Source organism: Terrapene carolina, unplaced genomic scaffold (assembly GCF_002925995.2).
Source record: "Terrapene carolina triunguis isolate 2854851 unplaced genomic scaffold, T_m_triunguis-2.0 Scaffold211, whole genome shotgun sequence".
NCBI lineage: Eukaryota > Metazoa > Chordata > Testudines > Emydidae > Terrapene > Terrapene triunguis.
Genome location: NW_020664562.1, coordinates 38,054,634 through 38,072,866, shown reverse-complemented (window position 1 = coordinate 38,072,866; position 18,233 = coordinate 38,054,634). Strand labels below are relative to the sequence as shown.

The following is an 18,233-nucleotide window of genomic DNA, read 5'->3' as shown; positions in this document are numbered from 1 at the left end:
CCAAGTTCTTAATGATTTTAGTCCAGCAAAGCCAAATTGTCTATTTTAAAAGTTTAACTGCAATTTTTTTTTTAAAAAAGGAAAAGTACCTGCATACAAACGAACTGTTTCTGTGGAGGCTTACAAAAGGGGATGGGACAATACTACAGCAAACGAAAAGCACTGCTGTTCTCTATGCTTTACTAGTTCAATGGGACTACTCATTTGCATAAATCTTGGCAAGATTGGGACCTAAATTATTAGCCTTTCCTGAACTATGTTTCAGTTCTTACCTTTTCCTTTACACGAATACCATGTGCTAGCTAAAGCCATCCCTAGAGTAAGCTAGTCTGAACTTGGCCCTGTGTATTCCCATTCTGAATCTTTATTCGGTACTACTTGGTTCATGTTTTAGGTGGTGACAATCTTTCTTGCTTCCAAGAAACCTTTCAATGTTGTGCTCCTATAGGAATTTTAATCCAAGGATCTCCTACAACTACTATGCAATGCAGGTAAGGTGTTTGTTCCACCTACCATTGAAATGCAGCCGCTTCTGGGTGTCGAGCAGCAGCTGTTAAAGTGCATGACACTATACAGTTCAGGAAATGAAGACTAATACAACAACTAGGGGGAGCTTGACCAGCACACTGGAGATGGCACTCCTATTTTTACCCAAAGTACTGTGATTATATTTTACTTCTCCACAAGAGGAGCTAGGTCTCAATCAAAAGGCCGAGTGCGCTGTTGTGTCGGAACTACACGGTGTTGAAGTTGAACTATAACATCTCTGATGGCACACCTGCCAGCACTGGTTTAGGTATACATGTTAATCAACATCCTGCTTACTAAATGGTTGTGCTATTGAAAGAAAACTCAGCTTTAAGAGTAAAGAGACTCTTAAATCTGTTCTGTCCGATATGTTGAGAAGCCTGACAGGTAACGCAGCACCCTATCTTGTTGTGTATTACCTTAGTTTTGCTTGATCTGGATGGAAACTCTTTCCAAACAACAACATTTCTAGTCCTGCTTTTAAAACTGGAGGGGATGGTTCTACCCATGCTAATAATCTGACGCCATCTGGATTTCTAACTGTTCAATTATCTGTCCAATAAAGAACCTGCAGTGCAAGGAGATGGAGCTCAGCTGGAACTATCCTGTGATCTGAAGTAGCTATAGGAAAAAGCCAGAATATTTTTTATATCTGTAATGTTTACTGGCCACTCTGTTAGAACTGTTGTTCTTAGTCATCTTTGAGGCCTTCATATCCTCAATTAGTCAATAAAGATCAGATCCTGCAAAGTGCTGAACATAATGAACATTGAGAGTGAAAATGCATCTATATTGAAGAAGACATTCTTACAACAGCAAGGAGCTGGGGGAGTAGAGACATGGCTACAAGTGTTGCTGATCACCCTCCATTCCTCTTGACTTCAGATGGTACTTAATTATGCAGGATTGAGCCCTTTCCATCCAATGAAAGGCTTGAACATTGTAATAGACACCGATCTGTGGAAGAATGCAGAATCATGAGTCCTTAACAGAATCATGAGTCCTTCACAGGTTATTTGTATAATGGGATTATTAAAACTCAAGTTTAATTTTCTGCCAAAAGGCTGCATGTTTCTGAATTTTTCTGGTTTGTGTGAGTCAAATATCCTCCAAGTGAGTGGCTTGTCTATGTCTCTTACTTTAATTGCATCATTCAACTCCCTGCTTCTGCTTTCTATGTCTAGCTATGCGTGATCTCTTTAAAACGTTATTTGTCTTAAAAGGTAACAAGCTTACTGACAATAAACAGCATTAATGAACATGCTTCTGTCAGCTATCTCTGTTCAGGTGCTTGGTTAAATAGGGTAGAACCCAGGTTCTGTGTCATAAAGATACATTACAAAGCTGCTGGGATTGTTTTTTTTTTTTTTTTTTTTTTTTAACAGTACTGAATTTACAGTCAAGTTAGCAATAGTACAACATGAGAAATTGGAGTATGTTATCTGAGTATGTTGGAGAACAATAAATCTTGACGTAAAAGAGGGGCCTGAGTCATCCAGTTTGGGTTTGAGGCAGTTTAGTCAGATTCCGTTCGAGTTCACAGGTGTGGTTTATACTTGCTCTTCAGGTTTGGGGCCCACTTCTAATTAGGGTGGGGAAAAATATACTCAAATAGTTACTAGTGACCTGAGCCATCCACCCTCGAGTATGGGCTGCTGATTCTTTCATCAGTTAGTCACTGGTTTGAATGTGGCTCAGATTACTCATCTCTTCTCATTCTCAAAGTTCTCCTCAATCCTTAATCCTTTCTACACCCTTGTGAGGTAGATAGTGACTTGCCATGGAACAGTTGTGATTAGACTAGGAGTCTTTTACTCCCAATTGTGTCCACCAGCTGCATGGCCACACTTCCCCCTCTGAGGGGGAAGAACGGCAGAAAAGATCGGGCCTCAGCCAAAATTCCTTGTCCAGATCTCTCTTTCATCTCTGTATGACTGGGTAAACCAATGTAGGGATTCAAAATCCAAACTTCAGGCAGTTAGGAATCCAATGTCTGACTTTGACCCATTTCAGATTTGAGCTGCAAGCTCTCTGTGCCTGGAGCTGTGGCTTGTCTAAGACTTTCCTCTAGAAGGGACTGAAAGTAGTTAGCTGTCAGTGGTGTTTTGGCCTGTGTGACATAAATTGGTTTCAGCCCAATGCCTAATATGTGGGTGTCTACTTTACAAGCCCCTCATAGGTGGTCTCCTCAGAGAAATTAAGGTTTGAATGAGCATGGATCCCAAATGACTGTCTTGCATCTAGGGGTGATCATAACCCCAGTGCTGAGCCACACTGGCATGGCAGTTCAGGAGAAACCTTTCACTATTACTTCCCAGGCTTTGCTTGTTTAATGGATTGAAAAGATAATCCTCCAGGTCAGGCAAGCTGGTACCTCTCATCACTGTAAATTCAACTGTTTTGCCCTTTACAAACAACCCTTGTGTAGCTGTAAATAACCAGCTTCTAATACTTCTCTGGCTCTTTTGAACTCTTTCAGTCTCCTCATAATTAACTTTACCTGTTGGTGCTTGGATCCTGATGGACTCTTGAAACTTCAGACAAGTTCGCCAGTTAAGTGAAATAATGTGACTTGCCATATCCATTCCATTATGTAGGTAGCTAACAGCTTGGTAATAAGGGCTGCCACACAAAGGAAAGACTGGCACACATCCCTTCAAAAGAGTATTTCTCTAACAATCTATTGTAATGACTATTTTGTCATAGAGTGGGCAGAAATGTAAATCTATTTACACTAATGTAAATCAGAAGTGGGGAGGATGGCTCAGAGACCACTTGTTAAAATCTACCACAATACTGAGGGGAAGTTTGGGATGATCTTTCCTTCTCTCTGATGGAGCTTGTGTTCTGCTCTGGATGTTTATGGATGATCTCTGCAAGTCATGAGTTATCCTTCTGACCTAGAAAAGATCGTGCCAAGTGTAGGTGAAACTGGCTGTATAAGGAAGCCACCCTGAGTGCCACAAGTTTTGAGGTCAGAGAATGTAATCTGGTAACTTGGTTCTCTTAAAGGTAGCAAGTATTATAGACGTTAAGGCAAGAAGGGACCACCATGATAATCTAATCTCACCTCCTGCACATTGCAGGCCACAGAACCTTGCCCGGCCACAGAACCTTGCCCGGCCACAGAACCTTGCCCGGCCACAGAACCTTGCCCACTCACTCCTAAAAATAGACATACAATCTCTGGCTGAGTTACTGAAGTCTTTAAATCATGATTTGAGAGTAAACAGTTTTATATAAACCTTATTGGTCTGACTGTTATCTAGTACAACACTTATTAACACAGAAAATGTGTAACTAGTTGTTCACTGGCTTGTAAACTTGTTTATAAAGTCCACTTACGAGTTTAGAAAATATCCTACGTATGAAAGAGGATATGCTTCCTGCATCATGAATCTGGTTAACTGTCTTTGTGCTGTGACTCTGCAGTAGTTCATAAACCTCAGTTAAGTTAGTAATACTTTACTTGTGGCATTTGCTGGAGAAATTAATGACCACGGAGCCAAGATTTTTAAAAATACAAACCGATAGTTTGGCTCCTAAAAGAAGTGGTGCTTTTTTTTAGTGCTGAGCATTCATCCACTTGAGAGGGACTGTTCATGTGCTTAAAGTTAAGACTAGAGCTATCATCTGTCGTCTCAAACCTAGGGTGCTACTGAATGTCTTTCCCACTGTCTTGATGAGAGCAAGTAGGCTGAGGATTAATTTACATAAAGCTGAACTGACTATGGTGAGATGAGGGCAGCAGCTTGGGTATTTAGTTGAGATAGGTGCCCACTACCAAGGCTTTCAATTTGGGCAGTAGAAGAAGGGGTGGCTTGGTTAGGTTCCGAGTTCATGGCAACTATGTCAGTAAACCCGCATCTGGCAAGAATGCTGGCCGGCTCCTTTCCTGTTGAACACTGTAGTGAGGCGGCCTGGCTCCCAGCTGCCCCAGAAAGGGACGAGCCCCTCTGAATCCCGAAGTGGGCGGAGCCACTAGAGCCTGCACCCACCCCCCCAAAGGTCAAAGCGCAGGACAGGAAGTATAAAAGCCCCACCCCAGGGCTCAGAAGCTGCCTGGCTGCCGGAGAAGCCAGATGCTGGGGGCCTAGCTCCCGCTGGGGAGACTCCTGCAGCCTGTGACCGACCTGAGGACTGGCCATACCACTTAAGGCCTGATGACGACCAGACCCCGGAGAAGCTGTTAAGCCTACCGGAGAGAAGCGACCCAGAGGAGCTGCCAAGCCTACCGCTCGCTGAGTACCCTGAGGAGCCCATGGTGCTTGATTCCGTGGAGGAGACCGACCAGACGCAGGTACTGCTAGAGGGGGAGGTAGGAAGTAGCCCGGGGGCAGCCGACCCTAGTCTGGCTGGGGCACACCCAGAGCCGATGTCAGTGTGTTGCGGCCAGGATCCCCACTGACACTGCAGCAGGCTGCCTGCCGCAGTTAGGGCCCTGGGCTGGTACGCAGTGGAGTGGGCGGGCCTGCGTCCTCCCCTGCCACCCCACTCACGGGTGGCAGTCTCCCCCTCGCCCCAGATGCTCAGAACCAGGAGCCTGGGCTTGTTGTTGAACTATTTGCTCAGCCCCTCCCTAAGGGCCTGAGCTCCTGCTTGTTGCTGTCCTGCCCTGACCGAGGGCCTGGGCCTGTTCCTGAACTATTTGCTCAGCCCCTGCCTGAGGGTCTGAGCTCCAGTTTGTTTGCTGCCCCACCCTGACCCAGGGCTTGGGCTTGTCCTGAACTATTTGCTCAGCCCCTGCCTGAGGGCCTGAGCTCCAGACTGTTTGCTGCCCCGCCCTGACCCAGGGCCTGGGCCTGTTCCTGAACTATTTGCTCAGCCCCTGCCTGAGGGCCTGAGCCCTTGACTGTTTCCTACCTCACCAGGCTAATTCCCCGACTCCCTGGACCTAAGTAGGGAGGCAGCTTGGCTCCCAGCCGCCCCAGAGAGGGGTGACCCCAACCGAACCCTTCTACAGACATGGACCTTACTAATAGTATCCAGGCCTCTCCCACCTTTCCAGTTGGACTGTGTAGTATGTGCCATATAGGGCTACACTTTAAATCTCTCTTTGAAATTGAAGCTTGTGCAGAATGCATCGGCTCACTTTTAAAAGCAGAGCATCTTGCCTTGAGCCTCTGACACTAGAATTCTGGGATCCCACTGACAGCCCACTTGTTTCTGGGAATGATATAAGCTGTTGTGTTCGACTTACAAAGAACTAAATGGTCTGGGAGCATCCTACCCGAGGGACTGCCCCTCTTCCCCATGTGATATTGCTGCAGGAGAGATCAGCAGAGGCACCTGAGCTGAGTCTCCCCCTCTACAGAAGAGAGGGACCTGGTAACAGGATGTGCTCTGTGAGCAGGGCCGGCTCCAGGCACCAGCCCACCAAGCTTGTGCTTGGGGCGGCACCTGGAGGGGGGCGGCGCGGTGCTCCGGCCGCCGGGGGGAGAGCGGAGCCCCCGCCGGGGCTCGCCGCCCTCCTCCCAGGGCTCCGGACGCCCTCCCCCCCTGGCCGCCGGGTGGAGAGCAGAGCCCCCGCCAGGGCTCGCCGCCCTCCCCCCCCCGGTGCTCTGGCCGCCGGGGGGAGAGCGGAGCCCCGGCCGGGGCTTGCCGCCCTCCTCCCAGGGCTCTGGCCGCCCTCCCCCCACGGCCGCCGGGTGGAGAGCGGAGCCCCCGCCGGGGCTTGCCGTCCTCCCCCCAGGGCTCCAGCCGTCCTCCCCCCCGGCGCCCTCCCCCTGGCAAAAAAGCCAGAGCCGGCCCTGTCTGTGAGGGGCCCTTCAAATATAGAATTCACTTCCCCGGTCTGAAATAGCTGGAGGGTGTTGTACAAAGTCCCATCTAGTTGACCAGGCTTTGGGTGGAGGGCTGAGAGGGTTGGGGGTGGGATTTGCTTTAGGAATCTGAGATGGGAGATCTTGAGTTGATCATGTAAGTCCAGGCAGCAAAACCTGTCCTATAGGTGGGAATGTGCTACTAATGTAGCTTTAACTTGTGGCAAGGGCACCTGAGCTGGGGCACAGGCATTCCTTTATCTGTCATTTTAAATCTGAACAGATAGTGTTGTACAGCCTGAGTCCTCATAACCTCCTGGGAGGATGATAAATAAATACCTTCATTCTACTAATCTCTGACTCAGGGATGAAGATGATGTGGATTTCGTAAATTGACATTGGTTTGGTCAATTCTCACCCCCAGGGTTTTTTGTTTTACTGGTATTAAAAAACAAACAAGCAATATCCGAACTGTGTGAAGTGCCCGACTCTGTATCTCGGGCCTTGGCTACACTGGCGCTGTAGAGCGCTGCAACTTGCTGCGCTCAGGGGTGTGAAAACACCCCCCCCCCCCCCCCCCCCCGAGTGCAGCGCTGTAAAGCGCGAGTGTAATCAGCGCCTGTAGCGCTGCACGCTCGCTCGCAGCGCTGCAAGCTACTCCCCTCGGAGAGGTGGAGTACATACAGCGCTGCGAGAGCTCTCTCGCAGTGCTGGCGGCGCGACTACACTTGCGCTTCGCAGCGCTGCCGCGGCAGTGCTGTGAATTCCCAAGTGTAGCCAAGGCCTCAGTATCAAAGACATTCAGGTCAAAGGCAGAAACTCTGGGCTAGAGTCTCGGCTCAGGCTGAGCTGTATTTGACACAGGACCTGGAAGGGGTGGGTGGCTCTAGACCACTTTTGTGTTTTCTTGATCCCTAGATCACTCTTACTTAGGGAGCTGGAGACTCCAGCAGGTAGGAGCAGAAGCAGCCAAAGCAGGGACGTTTGGCCATTCGGAGAACTTTCTACAGCGTTGACTGGACTTTCTCTACTCTGTGCTGATTGGCTGTTTGCCCAACCCTCTCCCATCTTCCCTTATAGTTTCCTCACTTTGACTTCACTCCACACCTGCCCCTCTTACCCTCTTCTATCCTGTCCCCATACACCCTTCCCTTGAATGTCCCCGCCCCCTTTGCTTTTCTTTCTGTTTAGCTTATCCACGCTAAACCCACCCAAAAAGAAATAACCGTGGAACTAACATGACATTTGCTGCCATCCCATGGTTAACTGTGCTTGTGCATGCTATCCCTTATCCCAAACCTGCATCTGTCTGTTTTTAGACTGTAAGCTCTTTGGGGTAGGGGCTGGCTGCTCCTATGTTGGTACAGCGCCGAGCACAATAGGGCCTCATTCTTGATTGGTCTATAGGCACTGCTGTAATAAACATGACTGAGACTACTTAGTGGATCATCTGTGTGGAGCTTTCTGGGGGTTTAGAAGAATCTGGTAGCCTGCCATGGCAATGGTTCCAGAACACACAAGTCTGTGCTTTCCTCTGTGTCCATAGGAGGAGGGGAGCATAGGCCCTTGGGGTAGATGACTTCAGGTGTCTTTAAAATCCTAAGCACAACTTCTGGCCTCAGAAGGTTGGCCATCATTGTTGTAACTTAACCATCTTAGTACACAGTTAACTGTTGCTAGTGTTGAATTAACTGTCTCTTTTCTTCATTAACGTTAGATAATTTAGATGAAGTATAAACAAGAAATCGTGTAAAAGGTTACTTTGTACAGGGGAAAGTATGAGCTTATCTTGAGAAATCTGGCCATGGGAAGGTAACTGGAGGGCGGTTGAAAAATTAAAACCCTTCCCATTTGGCTTTTCTTTGAGGACTTTTGTGCTGCATTTTTTTCATCCATGCCAGTTTCTTAGCAGCCGGGCACTCCAGAACTTTGCAGCAGCTGTGCCGTGAAGATCACACTTTCTTAGAGTCTATGTGTTTGGAAATATATTCTCCATGAGCCAATACAGCAGTAACTTTCTCACGCTCTTGTCTTGTTTTCATTTAAATACCAGCAGCCTTGGCTGGAAACCCAAGATCTAATGGCAAGAAATGTAGCAAACCTGTAACCACAGCCCTGGCTTTGACAAATGTGTGATCTGGTTGGGAGGAGGGGGAGGAGGCTGGCTTGTGAATGGAGGAGGGAGATGGGGCAGTGACACTGAGGAAATCATGAGGGAAGAATCTTAATTTTTATGCATTGCTTAGGTTTTGTTAATCCTTTTAAGGATTGGCCATTCCACAGAAGCCTCATGCTACTGCTGCCTGCCCCTTGCCTTTTAAGGCAATCTGACCAATGACTAAAAAGTGGCTCATGCAACTCGCTTCTGAACACATGAATGTGCAAGTTGCACATTATTACAGGCCACAGCTTCTCTAACGAGGGCAAATCTCAAATTGTCACATGGGAGGCTCAGTTATGGAGCCTGGACTCTTCGGTCAGTTGGCATGCGCTGAAAGTGCTGGGGAAGGGAGTCCCTGCCATTGTTTAAAACGGCCCTGAAGGTAGCTAAGGAGCTATGCTGAGGGGTACCGTTTTCAAGGGCAAAGATTACTTTAACATAGTGCCATTACTTGAAAGCATCACTGGAGTCTCTGGCTACACCTACAGTGCAAGTTAAATTGTAATTGCAGTGTAGGAAGCTATACCTATTGTAGCTTTAATGTGGTTAGTGCGGGTAATGGTAGTAGTGAAGATGTAGCAGCATGGGCTACCAACCTGAGTATGTACCCAGGGTCCCCGGCTGGCTTGTACTGGGGCGGCAAAGCCAACGCAGTCCTTGCTGCTACTGTTACCTGTGCTAGCTAGAGTAAAGCTAGCACAGGTGTGCCTACCTGCATTACAATTCTATCTTAATTTGGGATATAGATGTACCCTGTAGCAACCGAATGAATGGAGAGAAAAACATAGTGGAATGGTATTTTCTATTTCCTACTTTTGGAAAATGAAATCTGCATTTCTGTATACTTGCTAAGGATGAGTTGTTTATGTGAGCAGTGTGAAACTTACAATGTCCTTCACTATTCATTTCAAGAGCTTGGGTTTTGTAAATTAGATCTTGGGTAATTACATTGTTCTCATGCCGCCTTAACAAGGTTTTGAAACACTTTTTTGGCTTTGGACTAGTACTGAACCATTAGATCAGTATTCGCAGCAGCTGTATAGTCCAGAGTCAAATGATAAGAACATAAGAATGGCCATACTGGGTCAGACCAAAGGTCCATCTAGCCCAGTATCCTGTCTTCCAATAGAGGCCAGTGCCAGGTGCCCCAGAGGGAATGAACAGAACAGGTAATCATCAAGTGATCTTTTCCCTGTCGCTCATTCCCAGCTTCTGGCAAATGGAGGCTAGGGGCACCATCCCTGCCCAGCCTGGCTAATAGGTTCTTCAATGGCTATCTTCCATGAATTTATCTAGTTCTCCTTTGAACCTGTTATAGTCTTGGCCTTCACAACATCCTCTGGCAAAGAGTTCCACAGGTTGACTGTGCGTTGTGTGAAGAAATACTTCCTTTTGTTTGTTTTAAACCTGCTGCCTATTCATTTCATTTGGTGATCCCTAGTTCTTGTGTTATGAGACAGAGTAAATAACACTTCCTTATTTACTTTCTCAACACCCGTCATGATTTTATAGACTTCAATCATATCACCCCTTAGTCGTCTCTTTTCCAAGCTGAAAAGTCCCAGTCTTATAAATCTCTCCTCATATGGGAGCTGTTCCCTACCCCTAATAATTTTTGTTGCCTTTTTCTGAACCTTTTCTAATTCCAATATATCCTTTTTGAGATGGGGCAACCATATCTGCACGCAGTATTCAAGATGTGGGCGTACCAGGGATTTATATAGAGGCAATATGATATGATATTTTATCTTATTATCTATCCCTTTCTTAATGATGCCCAACATTCTGTTTGCTTTTTTGGCTGCCGCTGCACATTGAGTGGATGTTTTCAGAGAACTATCCACAATGACTCCAAGATCTCTTTCTTGAGTGGTAACAGTTAATTTAGACCCCATCATTTTATATGTATAGTTGGGATTATGCTTTCCAATGTGCATTACTTTTGCATTTATCAACACTGAATTTCATCTACCATTTTGTTGCCCAGTCACCCAGTTTTAGAGAGATGCTTTTGTAGCTCTTCGCAGTCTGCCTGGAACTTAACTATCTTGAGTAGTTTTGTATCATCTCCAAATGTTGCCACCTCACTGTTTACCCCTTTCTCCAGATCATTTATTAATATGTTGAATAGGACTGGTCCCAGTACAGACCCCTGGGGGACACCACTATTTACCTTTCTCCATTCTGAAAACTGACCATTTATATCTACCCTTTGTTTCCTATCTTTTAACCAGTTACCAATCCATGAGAGGACCTTCCCTCTTATCCCATGACAGCTTACTTTGCTTAAGTGCCTTTGGTGAGGGACCTTGTCAAAGGCTTTCTGAAAATCTAAGAACACTATATCCACTGGATTCCCCCTTGTCCACATGCTTGTTGACCCCCTCAAAGAATTCTAGTAGATTGGTGAGGCATGATTTCCCTTTACAAAAACCATGTTGACTCTTCCCCAACAAATTATGTTCATCTATGTGCCTGACAATTTTGTTCTTAACTATAGTTTCAGCCCAGTTTGCCCGGTACTGAAGTCAGGCTTATCAGCCTGTAATTGTTGGATCACCTCTGGAGCCCTTTTTAAAAATTGGCATCACATTAGCTATGCTCTAGTCTTTTGGTACAGAAGCTGATTTAAATAATAGGTTACAGACTACAGTTAATAGTTCTGCAATTTCACATTTGAGTTCCTTCAGAACTCTTGGGTGAATACCATCTGGTCCTAGTGACTTATTGCTGTTTAGTTTATCAATTTGTTCCAAAACCTCTTCTAATGACACCTCAGTCTAGGACAGTTCCTCAGATTTGTCACCTAAACAGAATGGCTCAAGTTTGGGAATCTCTCTCACATCCTCAGCCATGAAGACTGATGAAAAGAATTCATTTAGTTTCTCCGCAATGGCCTTATCGTCCTTGTGCTCCTTTAGCATCTCGTCCAGTGGCCCCCCTGGTTGTTTAGCAGGCTTCCTGCTTCTGATGGACTTAAAGCTTTTTTGCTATTATTTTTTGAGTCTTTGGCTAGCTGTTCTTCAAATTCTTTTTTGGCTGTCCTAGTTATATTTTTATACTTCATTTGCCAGAGTTTTATGCTTCTTTCTATTTTCCTCACTAGGATTTAACTTCCATTTTTTAAAGGATGCCTTTTGGCCTCTCACTGCTGCTTTTACTTTGTTGTTTAGCCATAGTGGCACTTTTTTAGTTCTCTTACTATGTTTTTTAATTTGGGGCATACATTTAAGTTGAGTATTTTATTTTAATAGCCTCTCTAATCTCCCTGAGCATTTCACAGTCGCTTATCACCGTCCTGGTCAGGTGGTCGGTAATATATCCCTACTGCTATATTCTTATTATTAGAGCATGGTTATCTCTTAGTATACGTGCAGGGATCATCTTTTTGTTCTGTGTTCATACATCACCTATTACAATGGGGTCCTGATCTGTTGATGCTGTAGTAATACAAATAATAAGTTCCATTTTAGATATTTAGAGCATGGGGATGGTGGTTTGAAATGAGAAACTTAACTTTGAAACTTTCTCAGTGGGAGTATAAAGCTGACATTTCAGGCAATATATTGTATCGGAGGGCTGTATTTACACATGTGGCTTCAATCAGCAAATCTCTGTATGCTGTAATAAACCTAGAAAAGCTCTATTTAAACCGAAAAAGGAGAGGAAGTTACTGGCTCCTTCCAGGGATCTGTCCTTGGAGGTGGAGTTTGGGGACTTTCGGAGATCAGACCAGCAGTTCCTTACAGATGTATTAATCAGTTATGTGAGATGTGGTTTTGTAAGTCATTGTGGTTTGGGGGTGGGGAGGAGGAGGGAGGAGAAGAGGAAGGTTCAGGCACTGGAATGGGACTCTGGAGACCTGAATTAAGTTCCTAGCTCTGCTACAGACTCCTTGTGTGATCTTGGCTAAGTCACTTAATTACTGTGCTTCCGTTTTCCCCATCTGTAAAATGGAGTAATAAAGTTCCATTTCTCCAGTCATTGTCTGCTTAGCTTATAAACTCTTTAGGGATTGGACTCTTACTATATATTTGTACAACACCTAGCATAATGGAGCCTCAATCTCAGATGTTACTGTAATGCAAATAATACAAATATTACAGAGATGGGGGAATCACATAAATACCTCATAGGAGCTCTTAGCACTTCAGGATGAGGTTTGTTCTGTGACAAGTAGTAATTCATCCCACCCTCTGTCAGGTGAAGTTTCAGTTACTGCAACAGTTTTCCCTGGGTTAACTTTGAAGATCACTATGGGAATATATTAATTTTTCCTCTTTAAAGAAAATGCTTTCTCATGACCTGGAAAGGAGAGAATACTACTTGGCAAATTAACCTCATTTTAAGTGAACTTCCCTGGAAATGTATAAACTTCATTCCTGAAAAATATGCCGCTTTTTAGAGCGAGACTAATCAATTGACATAATTCAGAGGAGGCTGGGATGAAGACTTTGTAGAGAAGTCTATATAAAATACCTGGCACCCAGCACAATGTGGGTTCATTCCAAAGGTAAAAACCTTTGCTTTTCAGAAGGAATTTTATGAATCCCAGGGGTAAGCCCTATCTGGTAGGGATGACTTAGCAATGTCTAGAGAGGAAGAGCAGTCCATTAGTGGCAAGGAAATCATCCTAACCATCCCTTCACAGAGGAAATGGTGGCGATGGAATTTTAACAAGGGGCCTCCAGAACTTCACTAGACTATGAATCAGCTGCAGTATGTTGCAGCGTCTTCTAGGTCCCTGGATGTGCTCCAGGTACAAGAATGTGACCACGACATCAGTGTTGAGTGAAGGATGTATAGGTTTTGCATGTCTGATCTGGCCTATTTTTGAGAAACTGACCTAGACCCCAGTCCAGCAACTGCTTCTGTGGGGGCAGGTTACCACTGAAGTCAATGGGGATCTGTATAGAAAACTTCCCCTTGTGGCTAAGTAAGTAAACATAGTTATGAACACCAGTTGATATTAGGAATTGCAATGCTTTGAATCTGGGAGTGTCTCTCCCTAGCAACAAGTGCATTCTTGCCAAGCCCTTGGCTTAGTGCAGACCATGTGAACAGGTAACAAAAAATGTGCATGCAGAAGGGTGTGATAAAAGTTCATGCCTGTGCACAGGTTGCATAAGACACATGTTTTTCCCTCTGATGTGTTTAGAGACCTAAGAAGCATGAGAAAAGTGAACGACAGTGCAGTAATGGTGGCAATGTGCATTCATGACAGCTGGTGACTATTCCAGTACAGAAATGGATTGCCTTCAATTGTAAAAGTCACTCCTGGTCATCTTTCTGTATTTACACAGGCTCACCGTATTACTACAACAACAGGCAAATAGCTGACTTCCCCATGATATTTTAAATTTATCCGTAGAAAGAGAAGTACCCCATTAATCTCAGTCCAGTGGCTCATCTTTGCAGTCCATCTTTTGCCTTACAGTGTTCCCCAGTGTTTCTTTAAAGACTACATTCTCACATGCCGGAATTGGACATCCATGTAGTCTTCTAATGTTCCTTGGCAGCAATAATCTCAGTTCTAGGATATTTCTAGGGCCCAATCTTATTTTGTTTTATCCTACTTCCTGGGGTTGTAAAGTTGTGCACTGATTCTTACTCAGTCTCGGTTTTAACCTTACAATTGGTCCTAATTAACTAGTTGTTCTTTGGAGGGCTTTTGAGGCTGGCTTGCATTCCCCCTGTTTATTAGTTAATGTGTATCCTCGAAAACACGCTGCTATCCTATGGGGGTAAGAATATTGAGGCAAAATGAGTGAATTGCTTTACTCTGTGTACCAGACACAGTGTTTAGGTTTTAATAATGCTTCAGCTTGTTAAGGGGAAAACACATTCTGTTCATGTGAATAAACTTTTTTTTGTAAAAGCTACAGAAGACTAAAAGATGAAGAGACTTGGTAAAAAGACGGAAGGAAACCATGGTGAAGCACTTCATTCATACCTTGGTGCTGTGGAGGGCGAGTGTGTATGTGAGACATTGCCCTCTAGAGGGCTGAAAGATAGGATACAGGACTTGCTGCTGCTACAACCATCAGCTAAACAAGTGTCATTCTCTCTCTCCCTCTTCTCCTGACCCCCCATTAGTTCTGAGTCCTGTGTAAATGGAACTGAAGGAGCAGAATTCTAGTCCTAGCTCTGTTGCGAGATTTATAGATGGACTGACTGCAGCACATCGGTTTGTTCCAGCAGTCGATGAGAGCAACCTTCTCCATAATGAGCCCATTCCCCTGCAAGTACAGGACATAGTTCCCAGTGGAGGTCTTATTGGACAGCATTAAATACATTTGCATTAGCCAAATGTGTCTTCATCCACCCAAGCCTGTGTATGCTACCCAAAGCAAGTGATTAAAAATAGATCGAGTATTGTATTCACTGGTTAAAAATCTTTAACCTGTGCCCTATTTCAGATCATAAGATGAAATGTGTTGCTCGTTGAGACATTACTCTGTCTGTTTTAAATAAGTCCAGTTTTAAGCTCTCTAAGTGCATAGGATTTAAAAAATATGGAGCTCTTGAAATGATTGCACTTAATTCTCAGTAAGATTCAAGCTGTGTTTGATCTCGCGTGTGGTTGGTTTTGGGGCATAGTATTTTGCCACAATTAGGAAAATGAAGTTTCTGGAGAACCTCTGTTCCTGGGTTGGTGGAATCTGGTGGAGATGATTTGTGTTTCCAGAGGCAGCTGTTTGCAGATGAATTAATTCTGCAGCCCGTCCGTGACAGAGAACTGTGTGGTATACTCCTTCTCCTACCCAGTAAAAGGTAAAAACTTCATAGGTCCAAACTCCTGCAAGGACACAATGTTGCAACTCTAGGCTGGTAAGGGCACCTCCTTTAAAAGGAACACTTGAATTGTGATAGTTACACTAGTACTGAAGTCAAGGGATAGCTTTCCACCTCGCATGTACTTCACACCATTTTAAAAAAAACTAGTTAAGGACCTTTGAGCATGGTTATTGTACGCACTTGCCTCACTGGAAAATTTACAAGTGAGTTGATCAAAAGTTGGTAGAAATTCCAGAAAATATTAGCTTAAGGTGGCAACTGTTGCTTAGGCAGTTCAAGCCCATGAAATATGGGTTAAGAGGAGATGCACTTTTATTCTAATTATGAAATTCCTGTTACAAGAAGTGATACTTTTTACAGTTCTTAATATTGTATAACTGCCAGCCCCCTGTGACTTAAGGGATATTATTCACATGGGGAACTGAATCAGAGAAATTGGGTGACTAGGCCAAGGCTGCACAGGAAGTCTGTAGCAGAGCTAGAGTTAAACTTAGACATTTGGGGTCCCACTCTAGTGCCTTAACCACCCTCTATTCCATCTGATGCTGACATTTCCTATGAGGCTGTGATACTTGGTTGAAAAAACAGCATTCCCTATTGAAGCAGAAAATGTTATACTCAAATTTGCAATGACAACAGTAATAACAAGTTCTTGTTATAGATCTAATTGTATGTAGGTGATGGCTGTTTGAGTGACTTTGGCTATTGCAAGACTGTTTTTAAGATTTAATTATCCTAACTACACTGAGTTTTGCACTGGTACAACAATGGACTTTGAAAATGAACACTGGATTTAAGAAAAATTAAGCTAACTCTTGAGATTTCTGAAGTGTATAAAAGTAAGTTTGCAAAAGTATTTAAAATTATTCATTCCTGGGTATATATACAAACAGAGAAGAAATACACATTCCAAGTTCAAGCTTTTGGTCTAGAAAAGCGTAGCTAGAAAGCAATGTTCTGTATTCAGCAACAATAACAAAATGCTTTGTGTAAAAGCTCAAGCGTGGGTTCAGGTTTTTGATGAACCGTGTTTAACTTTGTTAGTGTTTTGTGTGCAGACTTTGTGAGAATTCCTATCTCTAAAGTCCTATGTAAAGGATGGTGCACAGTTTGTACACCACTTTAACCCTTAATATTTTTTCTGGGGGGGGGGAGGGAGAGAGGGGGAAGAATAGGATTAGAGAAACTCTCAGGCAAGTTTAACCCTACTAAATTACCAGCACTGTTCAGAATGTCTGTGCAGTGTTCCAGTGCTCTAATTATTTTTCACACTCATGGGAGCCTCTGCTATCATCCCTGTAGTACTCTGTTGAAAATCCATTCTCTGAGGGATTGCAATGGTTATGCATAAACTTGTGCCTATAGAAAAAGGTTTAAATTCATAGTCTACTTGCACAGCGCCTAGCACAATAGGGCCCTGATCTGGTTAGCCTTTGCACCACCACAATATAAATGTTGAATAGTAACTTTTAAATGTTGCTACCTGTGTTAATAATAACTTAACATTATTAAAACAGAGTTTTAAACATTTTAGTCTTATTTTTGGCTTATTACTAGTCTGATTTCACTGAGCCTTGATGACTCAACAGAATCATTTAACTTATGCCCATTTTTGTTTTCTGGTTCTTACATTGTTAACTTGTAGGCTGCAGATGCAGTGGGAAGGATACTATTCCTTCAGAAAAAAACTCTTTTAGAGAGGGGGTCATTTGTAAAATAAAATAAATATGTAATATTTAAGTTTTTGGAGTCAACATTGGCAGAGTGTCCCTCTTAAAATTCTGCGTATACATCCAGCATTGCAAAAATTAGCACAAATGCACTTCTGTGTTCTGCTGTCCATTAATCAAGAATCTATACAGCATCCTTTCACCCAATCAATTGAAGAAAAGGCTGCCAACAATCATTTGGCATTTTCCTGGCCACTTTTGCGCCTCAAGGCAGCCTCACTCTTTTATTCCCTAGCCTACAACTTCGCAGCTGGCAAATTAGGTTTTCCCACAGCACTGTTAAATGTCCCTGGACACCAATAACAAGGAAGTGTTCCCAACAAAGCTAATGAACAAGAAGGAGGCTAGGGAGGGGTTTCTGGATTATCAAGGAGAAATTTTAAGGTGTGGTGTTTTTCAATTAAAAACAAAACCAAAAAATTCTGTTTTGTTTTCTTTAATAGAAGTTGGTGTCTTGGCAAAGCAGTATTTAGAGCGAGGCCTTTTGGTACCGGATCATGTCATCACCAGTGTCATGATGATGGAGCTGGAGAAAAAGCAGTCTCAGCATTGGCTACTTGATGGTAAGTAAGCTGATGTGCATGATTTTGGTATCCTGGGTGCAATAATCTTGTATCCCTCTGCTCTGGTAGCTCGTTGTGGATTGAAAATCCCAGTCCGCTTCAACCTCCTTGAAGCCTATATCTTTGAATAAGACATTACTTTACCAGGAACGATTTCACAGGAAAAGAAATAAAACCAAGCACAGCTTTTCAATATTTTTAGCAGCTAGGGAGGGGTGAAGGAGAAAGCAAAAACACTTCGGAGCGCTTTTAAGGACAGAGCTGTTCAGAGCTGGTCTCCTCTTAAAGACTCATGCTTCCGAAAATGAAACTCAGATCCTACTTGCAAGAGATCACAGGTACTGAGGAAAGATTTTGTTAATTTAAACAAGAGGTCAGAAGCTCCACTCAACATACTGTCACTCTAATGGAAGGGGTTTTACATCACCATCATGGTAGTCGTACAGCATGGAACGGTGCCTAGTATAATGCGCATGGGGCTCTCCAGACCTCGTACTCCCCGGCGCGTACTTCAGGAGGTGAGGGCCGCTTTGCCGCCCGCTGCTCGGGTCTATCTCGACCGGGTCCTGCGAGAGGGCATGCCCTGCCCACCTTCCACTCCGAGCCCTCCAGACTTTTTCATCGGGCCCCTGCCCCGTGGACCCAACCGCCCCGCCCCTTCGCCATGAGCCGGCTGCACGATCTGCAGCCG

At 44.3% G+C, this 18,233-nt stretch overlaps 1 protein-coding gene across 3 annotated transcripts in view; it reads left to right on the top strand.

The window, feature by feature from the left end:
• LOC112115954 (adenylate kinase 4, mitochondrial) overlaps positions 1-18,233 on the top strand; it is a 37,070-nt gene that overhangs the window by 9,651 nt on the left and 9,186 nt on the right. For all 3 annotated transcript variants that reach the window (XM_024213198.3, XM_024213196.3, XM_026655951.2), the window contains one exon: positions 17,423-17,542. In XM_024213198.3, coding sequence (XP_024068966.1) covers positions 17,423-17,542 — 120 coding nt within the window. The remainder of the gene's footprint in view (positions 1-17,422; positions 17,543-18,233) is intronic.